The following is a 9,611-nucleotide window of genomic DNA, read 5'->3' as shown; positions in this document are numbered from 1 at the left end:
GTTTTGCTGACTGCATGTTGCTTCATCAGAAGAGTGATAAGAGATCTGCAGAGCCTCACCTTTTCCACTTGTAGATCTTGCAATGAGAATTGACTGTTGCAGCTTAGGTGGCCCTTGGCCAAAGTGATGGTTGGGCAGGAGTGGGGGAAGAATCCCGGGAATTCCAGTCCCATAAAATATGCACAGGCTCGATGGGAAGGCGCAGGCACTTCCCCTGGTGGGGAGCTTTCGCTGCTTTGGTGAAAGGAGGATTCACAACAGAGAGAGTTGAGTTGTTTCAGGGAAGGCAGTGAGAGGCCCCATGTCGCCGCGCAGGATTTGCCTCTTCAAAGCCCGGGGAATGCTCCCCATCGCAGCCCCCAAAACTCAGCTCCTCTCTCACGGGGGGGGACAAACCTGGCCCTGCACAGACGGGCAAATATTTGCAGTAATTAACCAGTAATTAACGCAGAGCCGAGCGGTTCGGAGCCGCTCCGCTCGGTGCCGTGCCCCGCCGGGCCGCAGGGGGCGCTGTCGGTGCCGCCGCCGGCCCGGCCATGGCGGAGCTCCCCGGCCCTCCGGCGGGCTTCGGGCGCCCCGCGCCGCTGCCGCAGACGGGCTGGGAGCGGCTCCGCGAGCTCTGGCGGCGAGAGTGAGCTCCGGGTCGGGCTCGGGTGGGACGGGCTGGGGTGGGTGCTGGCCGGGCTGGGTGCTGGCGGTCCCGCCGTGCCTCCCCCGTTGACACTTTGCCCATGGCTGCCCTTACCTTGCAGCGAGCAGCAGCAGTTCCCGGAGGAAACGGTGAACATCGCCAAGTCGGCCTTCACGGCGGGCGTGGTGGGCTGGCTCTACGGGGGGCTGCCCGCCTTCGTCAGCGCCCGCAAGGCCTTCATCGAGAGCAGCCACGGCGAGATCTTCCAGAACCGCGCCGATGCCGTGGTACGGGCCCGGGGCTGTGCGGGGAGCGCTGGGCACCGGGGGAGGCCTCGGCTCGGGAAGGCGCCGGGGGTGGAAGGTGCCCTTGGAGGCGCCTTTGGGGTGACACCGGGCCCGCAGCAGGCCCGGCGGCCTCGCGTGTGTGGGACCCGTGTGTTTGCCCGGTTCTGGGATAAAAAGTTTGCTGAGAGTGTGTGAATGAGTGCAGGTCAGCTGTGCGGGAATTAGCGGGGCCCTGTCACCCAAACTGCACGCGGTCAGCTTCAGAAAAGTGTCCTTCGTTACGGAGAAGGTTGGCAACAAAGTTTACCGTTCTGATTAATGTGTCTGAAAAAGGCTTTCTGCTTCCAAGTTTTAGCGTGCTGACAGGAGGCTTCATAGTATCAATCTGGGATTGTACTCTTGTCTTATTAATGTGACTCGTTTTTAGACCATTTAAAATTCTTTTAGAACAACAGCACAACAAAGAACACCCGTGACATCTTATAGATGTATTTGAACTTCTGGGTGTTTGTTATTCAATTAAAGTATTGGTTACCTGGATTAGGAGGAAGAAAAACCCTTTAAAAATCTGCCTGATTTAAATTTTGTATTACTTACCATTAGATTTTGCCTCTGATGTAGTGACCTGAAAATTACCACTCTGGTGACTGAACCCGGGCTAAGCACCTACACCACAACTGGAAGAGAAAATTTATTTACTTTCATGGCATTAACTGCACATTTTAAATTTTTGTGAAGCTTGCATTAATCAGTTATTGTAAAAAAACCTCTTTTCAAACTTTTAAGTGCCAGTGTTAAATAGCAGAGCTTAATGGTATCTTAACATTTAATGCAGATGGTTATTATTCACTTGCTATTATTTATTGATGGTTGTTATTATTTATTAATACTTATAATAATGAAGTAGTTTCTGGTTTTCCTCCATTCTCCTCTGCTGCTTTCCTCAAAGAGCCCTCCCAGAGCACCCAGGATTAGAAATACCAGTTGGCATTCCAGACTGGAATCGATTCTTGGTTTTCCCGTTGGTGGCTGGGAGCAGCTTTTCCTCCAAAGGTGGCTGACTCGCTCAGAGTTGGGGCACCATCAGTGCCCTGCTGGGTGCTGGCAGGAGGCTGTGAGCTGTGACACGTCCTCTGTCCCCTCAGCAATCGGCACACCGCGCGGGTCTGCGCAGCTTCATCCGCTACGGCTGGCGCTGGAGCTGGAGGGTCGCGGCTTTCGCCACTGTGTTCAAGTGAGTGCTCCTGATGGCAGGGGGAGCAGGGCAGGGGGTAGGAAGGGGATGGGTGTACCATGAAAGGAGGCAAACCTTCATAGCATGGTCGTGGTGGTGAAGGAGGAAGTGCAGCATGTAAATCCAACAGTATGCAAAGATGATTAATTGTCCTTAAGCTTTCAGTTGCTGGAGTCACACAGAGCTGGCCAAGCTCTGGCTGAAATAATAGCCAAGTCCAGCAGGAGACCCATCCTGAGATGCTTTGAAGCCCTGCCTCCTCTTCCCCATCACCACCTCTACTCTTGGGGCATTGCTGTTGGGTTTGACATTGTGCTGGATAATCATAGAGGGGCAAAGTGATGAATACACATAGGTTTGCCTAAATACATGGGACAGCTGACTGTGCAAAATCACCACAGGAGATGGGAAGAGTGAGGTGAACAGCACAGTGGAGCAGCAGACACCTTGGCTTACCTCATCTCCCAGGACTCCTACAAATCCAGCTGGGGAGAGCTTGGCAGAGACCCCAACAGGAGGGCTTCCTGCCTTGTCTACTGGGGGCATGAAAGGTTGTCCCAATGACCCCTTCTTCATGTCCTCACCACTGGGACATGGCAAGGAGGTCTGGAAAGAATAAAACACAATGCACAGATCAAGCATCCAACCTTGCCCCCATTCATGCCTCAAGACATTTGGATATGCCCTCAGTTGGGACCTGGCAGGAATAAACAAGACAAACTAATGGAGGAGGTTGGCAAAGGATGGGGAATGCAAAGCGAACTGGAGAGGGAGAGACCATGTCACACATTTGACACCTCTCCCCTCATGCTCACTCCTCTGCAAGTGTGCCTGCATTCCCAGCTGGCATCCACATGTTTGACATCAAGAGGTTCTGGGGTGCCACTGCCTCCACTGGCCTTTTGGATGGCATGGCAGGGGGTTGCTGGTTCTTGTCCTTGCCAGCCATGCCCACTGCTCTGGTAATGATTGAGGCTCCTGGTGTTGCCTTAACCTGAGTCTGGCTGGTCAGGCAGGAGCATGAAGAGGGTTTCACCTTTAGAATTGCCCCAGAATTCTCATCTCCTAGTCGATCAGCACAAACCCTAAATTTCCCTGTTTCCCTAAAACAGGGAAAAGCCCTCTTTGTACATTTGTTACTGATCTGAATGCTGTTCTTTCTTGACAGCTGTGGTATTTTCTGAGACCCCCAATGTAGGGAGGAAATGATGACTCTGACTCCATGTTCTTAGAAGGCTAATTTGTTATTTCATGATTTATATTATATTAAAAAATACCATACTAAACTATACTAAAGAATACTGAAAAGATACAGACAGAAGGCTAAAAGATATTAGTGAAAAATTTGTGACTCTTTCCAGAGTCTTGACACTGCTGGCCTGTAACTGGCCAATAAGTCAAAGCAATTCACATGAGACCAATGAATAACCACCTGTTGGTAAACAATGTTCAAAGCACATTCCAAAGCTGCAAAACACAGGAGAAGTAAATCAGATAATTATTGTTTTCATTTTTCTCTGAGGCTTCTCAGCTTCCCACAATAAAAAACTTGGGCCAAGGGATTTTTCCAGAAAATATAGTAGTGACAACATCTGCTTTCTGCTTTTCCTTCATCTCTTTTTATGCTTTTTGTCTGAGGGAGCATTAAAGTGTGTTGGCAGTTTCTGGAACTGCTTTCTAACCCAAACTGGTTTTTGTCCTTTCTGCTATGTCTCCTTACTCCCAGTTTGTATATGCCAGTGGTACTCACAATTGTCACTACTCCTGCTCTGTGTACACTCATGTTACTCACAATTCTTTGTTCTTGTCCTCAGACACTTGCAGGGGATTGCCTTGCTCTTGAGCAGTTGCTGAATATCAGACCTATCACTTCTCAGTACCTGTTTAGGCCTTCAGATTTTTTCTGCACACACAAAACCAATGCAGAGGGTGTTCTGCTGCCCTCATTTTCTTCCTTGGGTGCTTTGTGCATTCCTGACAATAGAACATCAAACTAAGCATGGTCTTCTGAGCAAAAGCCTTTTAAACTAGAAATGTTGTAATCATATTGCTGTTATCATATTTCTAAAGTCCCGTACCTTCTGGGTGGTTTTCTCAGAGCAGCTCTTCACAGCAGTGCTGTTCCTGCTTCTCCATCAGCACTCCTCCAAGGCTTTCCCTGACCAGCCAGCCCACCCCCTTTTATCCCAGTTATCTTCACTAGACACAGCTGCCACCCAATGAAGGGCATCACAGCTGCAGCCCATTTACAACAACTAGAACTGGGACAGGCTCACTTATACAATACAGAGATCTTTTACTGCCATACATATCTTTACTCAGGCCCCTATATTTCCCCCTTTTCTTTTAACACATTTTTCAATTACGCAGTTACAATACACCAATACATATTCTATCCCCCACTCGTTGTTATATTTCTAGAGTCCCAGCTCTCAGGCTGCCACAGCTCTCGGCTCTCCTGTCTTCTATCATGTCAGGGTCACCTAATGTTGTAATCATATTGTTGTTATCATATTTCTAAAGTCCCATACCTTCTGGGTGGTTTTCTCTCAAGCAGCTCTCCACAGCAGTGTTGTTCCTGCTTCTTCATCAAGAGATCTTTTACTGCAATACGTACATTTACTCAGGCCCCTATATAGAAATATCTTCTTCCCTGTTGTTCAAACCAGTAAATTTATAAATTTAAACCTGCACTGACTTTCTCTGCAGTTATGTTCTGTTTAAGTTCTCCTTCTGCTTTTAAGATTCCACAGTATTGACTGGCATTACTTTATATTTCTGTCTCCTTAATATTTTTGTTCCTCTCTAAATTTCTTCCTCACTGTCTCTTGGTTTTTAGTTTAGTCTCTGTTTTTAGGCTTAGTTAGTGTGCTGTTTGCTTTCTTTCCTGGATCTTTTGATTTCTTTGGGTTTTCTGGATTTCTTTGGATTTGACATGTAACCTCATCGTCTTCCACCAGGTGTCTCCCCTGCAGTCAGATCTGCCCCTTTTTCACCAGCCCTTTGGAACGGGCTCTGAACGAAGTTATTTGCTGCTCCACATTGTTTCTGTAAAGCCCAAGTTGAAAATTCCATCCTGCAGTTGTGAAAACTCCAAGTTTCTCAGTTAAAACCCAAATTGTTTGGGTTTATCTGTGTTGGGAAGGAGAGGAGGATTGCTGCTGGCTTATCAATCAGCAGGAGGATGGGGGGTATGTGGCTGCTGAACTGAGAACAGCGTTTTGGGGCTTAGCTGATGTTTAGGAGGAGTTGGTTTGCCTACCTCAGAGGAAAATCTGGTACCACAAGTGTGGGTGACCCTGTTGATGTCATGAGTGTGACTTGGGCTGTTGTACTGGGAACTGTTTACAAGGCAGGATCTTAGGGACACGTGGATCAGCTTCTGGGGTAAATGTCCTACATCAGCACTGGCTGACTGATAGGACCTTTTCATTGCTCAAATTATTTTCTCCTTGACTATATTGCCAGGTCATTTAGAGAAGCTGTGGCTGCCCCATCCCTGGAGGTGTTCAAGGCCAGGCTGAATGGAGCTCTGAGCAACCTGGTCCAGAGGAAGGTGCCCCTGCCTGTAGTGAGGGCTTGGAACTGGGTGACCTTTAACATCACTTCCAACCTAAACCATTCTGATTCTGTATGATAAGAAAGAAAAATCTTTGATTAAAAAGAAGGAGTGTCTCAGATCCAGTTCAGAAACTCTGATATTCCCTGGCCCTGTGTCTGTGCAGCTGCCCACAGTAAAGTCACAGAAGTCACGGCTGGCATGTGTGTGCTCTAAACAGATGGGCAGCCAGGCAGTTAGAGGCAACCTGAGGGCTGGCTTAATGAAATCCAGCTTTATTTCAGGCTGTGTTTTGCTACCCCTCTTTCTCCATGTGCAACTGCTGACCTGTGTGCCTTGCCTTTGCAGCGTGGTGAGCACAGGCCTGTCTGCGTACCGCGATAAAACCACCATCACTAATTTTGCTGCAGCGGGAGGTAAGAGTGCTGTAACCTTGTGTGCTTCTCTTTGTTAGCAAGGCTTAGAGCAGAAAAGCATTAGCAAGTATCCACATCCCTTGGGATTGAGCAGCTTCTGTGCTCTTGGATTTTGTTTCTTATTCCACTGACTTTGCTCTGTTTGCCTGCTGCGAGTCTTTATTTGTAACAGAGATACTGATGCACTGCTGAAACCATTGGGGAGTTTTGTGGTTAGCAGTTCATCTTCAAGATACTTGCTGGAGTGTTTTGGGTGAAAAATCCTTCTGTGGGGTAAAGGTAACACTTGGTGCCTATTTAACAGGGAAAGCATTTTTTATTTCCACTCCTGGTAACAATTCAGCACACTGTTTATAGGCTGCCCTTTTCATGCTAAGTTTTGCAAGCCCACTTTTGGCAAGAGGACTCTGGGTATGTGATCTGCTTGTTCAGTTTCACAGGCTCTATTGCCCTTACAGTTGGATACACTTTTTACTGGTCTTTTCTGCCTTACATGGCAGCTGCTATTATTAGCTGTTGTTGAACAGGAAAAAGGGTGAGAGAAATCATTCTGCACCCTAGAGAGGGCTTGGTTTTACTTTCATAGATACTTCTATGATACAGCAAAAACTTTGGCAGTTTTTCTGAAGCAGAAGGAACTTTGTGCAATGTTTCAGTGCAGAGGCCACGGTGACTTTGTGGTGAAGGTCTGTCCCACTGGCCATGCACTTGGTTTCTGCTCTGTTAAAAGCAGATGTCAGCTCATGGAGAAGAGAAATGCAGCAAAGCAACTCCCTGTGTTGGTGTGAGATGTCTGTGGCGGGGCTGTTTCTAGTTTCAGTGGGTTTGTTCTTTTTTTTTAGCCTTCACAGGAGCCCTGTTCAGAGTGCACTTGGGCCTGCAGGGCCTGGTGGGCGGCGTCGTGTTTGGAACGGCCTTTGGGTGAGTTGTGACTGCTGCACACACCGAGCCTGGAGTCACAGGTGGGGCTACAGGAGCTCCCCTTCCTCTCTTGCCTTGAGGGATTCTCTGTATCTCTCATGATGATCACTTTTCTTCCACCTTTTAAACTGTTTTTCTTTTCTTCTTTGTTTCTTGTTTTGTGTTTTGATGCTCTCACAGTAGTGAGAGCTCAGTGCTCTCAGCAGAGAATCTTTGCTGCTGTTTGCTTATTAGAAGGAGCAACACAGGCTCCACCAAAGCTAAAATGTGAGGTAGCAGCCATTAGGAAACACTGAGAGAGTGGCTACATGGCTGGGCTGTAAGGTGACATGTGTCTTTGTGCATGTCTTGCAGTCATGAATCTCCTAAAGTTCCCTGGGGCATGGAGGAACCTATGGTTCTGTCTCAGAGGCTCTGTGCTTCTGGACAATGTCCTCTAACTCAGGAGAAATCTGACTTTTCAAGCAGGACTGGGATTTCTTCTCAAAGTGCTGACCTGTAAATATCTTCACAAGGAATCTGAGGATCCTACCTGAAAAAGAGAATGAGCTTTATTTGTGCTGCTTGGCACCTTCAGGATGGTGTCTGCTGTGGGCATTTCTGGAAGCAGCCTAAGGAGCTTTACCAGTGAAAACACAAGTACTTCCAGAGCTGGATGGAAGCTGAGCAGGGATGTCACTGTCTGAAATATAGTTTAGGTGTTCTATGGGGTCCTCACTGGGCACCATAAATCCTTCCACTCCCTTGTCCTGTGTGTGTGTGCCTGTCAATGAGCAAATTCAAAATATGTTATCACAGAGGCTCCAGTGAGTCACAGGTTGGTGGGTGACAGTAGAACAGGAGTACCTTAGTCTGTGCTGTGAGTTTTGGGCCCCTGCATGCTCCTTTTGCTGATGCCAGTAAGTTATTGCTGTTGTGTGTCCCCTGGGTGACTGGAGACTGCTGTGCTTCCTCCCTCAGGGTTCCTGCAGGAGGCCTCCTGATGGCCATGTACGGCTTGGCTGGTGAGACCTTGCAGGAGAAGAGGAGCCGTGAGCGCAGGGAGCTGTACGAACAGAGGCTGGCAGAGTGGTGAGGAGCAGCTCTGCCCCTTCAGCTGTGGACTAGGAGGGTGTCTGGGCCTGTGGGTTCAAACATTTAGAGAAACCACAACACACTAGGCTTTCTAAACCTCAGTTCTTCTCTTGGTTGTTGGTGTTGTTCACATACCGGTCGTAGAAAGGCTGATTTAATTCTTCCCAGTCTGTCCTTCATTGCTGCCTTCTTTCCATCCCTATTAAAGAGAGGAAAGAAAGAGGATAGCTGGTGGCTTGGGGGAAAAAAGGCCATGACACTGGTCATGTGAATTACTGAAACTTACTAGTTCTAGAAGAAATTTTCAAGAGCTTGGATTCTGCAGTCATGTCTTTGTCAGGAGGATACAGAAATAAAATTGCTTTGCGCTCTCTCTTCTCTCCTTAGGCAATCCAGGCTCAGTGTGACTGAAATCTTAGGCCAAACAGAAAGCAATGCCCAGGGAAGACCAGAGATGGAGGGAGCAAAAGAATTGAAGAGCTACTGAGTCTTCCCCAGATGTCTGTTGTAAGAAGCTACATAGAATTTTGGTCCTGCTTGATCCTGCAGTCAGGGGATCATGGAAGTTGTCTGTGAATGCAGTTGTATCCTGTGAAAAAGTGTTTTGCTGAAAACATTGTTCAGGGATGGATATCACTGCACAAAGAGCTTGGAAAGGCCAAACCTGTTCCACCTGAGAAGTGGAAATACAGACTTTACAGACCAGGAAGTATCATGTAGCTTTGGGAGGAAGTGAGGGTTCCAGAGCCTCATCTAGAACCCCTTTCACTGCTGAAAATGTCCAAACCACCAGTGATGTAGAAATACTCAAGGTAAAGGAGCCTATGAATGGTTTGTGTGCTAAAGGTGCCCTGAATCCAAAAGTTAATTATGCTCTGGTGAAAGCTGCTCTTCAGACAGGGCCTGAACAGCTTGCTGATGGTGGTTTCTTACTTGGTTCCCACAGTACTTGGGGTATTTTGCAGTCAGTGTGGAAGAAGGGTGGAGGAGCTGGGAATTACATGGAAATACTCTGAAAAAGGCACGTTTTGGGTTTTTCAATAGAGGCCTGAGGGTGCCACAGAGAACATGACATTTCTGGTGGTGACAGTGGAAGCCTTGGCACTGTGGACTGCTTTAACAACAAGAAGGCCTCTAATTTCATTTGCAATTTGGTAATCAGGGGATGACTTTGGAGGAAATGTAGTTCAAGAGACTCAATAAAGCCATTCAGCAGTGGTGACTGTGTCCATAAGCTCTTTGTCAGTACAGCTGGTGTTGCTTCTAGTACAGTACTAGAGAAGCATCCTTGAGTGATATTCCTTGAGAAGAGCTCAGAGATCCCACCAGACATCCCTCTACCCAGGCAGTAACAAAGGCAAGAGCCACAGGAGAGCCAGCCAGCTCTGTTATTTTGTTCCAGAGATGAGCTGTTCAGTCAGAGCTGTGACCTGTGGGTGGTGCTGGAGTTACTCTCCACAACATTGTCTGTACCCACAAGGGTGAGGTA

General features: G+C 47.9%; 1 protein-coding gene across 1 annotated transcript; it reads left to right on the top strand.

Annotated features, from left to right (window-relative positions):
* Nucleotides 1–476: 476 nt before the first annotated feature.
* On the top strand, nucleotides 477–9,341 carry TIMMDC1 (translocase of inner mitochondrial membrane domain containing 1). Its single transcript, XM_074532200.1, has 7 exons — nucleotides 477–631; nucleotides 753–918; nucleotides 2,064–2,152; nucleotides 6,060–6,127; nucleotides 6,970–7,048; nucleotides 8,009–8,119; nucleotides 8,510–9,341. Exons 1-7 carry the CDS (start codon nucleotides 537–539, stop codon nucleotides 8,607–8,609), a joined length of 708 nt encoding a protein of 235 aa, XP_074388301.1. The 5' UTR covers nucleotides 477–536; the 3' UTR covers nucleotides 8,610–9,341.
* Nucleotides 9,342–9,611: the final 270 nt, after the last annotated feature.

The sequence above is a fragment of the Zonotrichia albicollis genome, chromosome 2 (genome assembly GCF_047830755.1).
Source record: "Zonotrichia albicollis isolate bZonAlb1 chromosome 2, bZonAlb1.hap1, whole genome shotgun sequence".
In the NCBI taxonomy this organism is placed as follows: Eukaryota; Metazoa; Chordata; class Aves; order Passeriformes; family Passerellidae; genus Zonotrichia; species Zonotrichia albicollis.
This window is presented reverse-complemented; position numbering and strand designations above follow the sequence as displayed.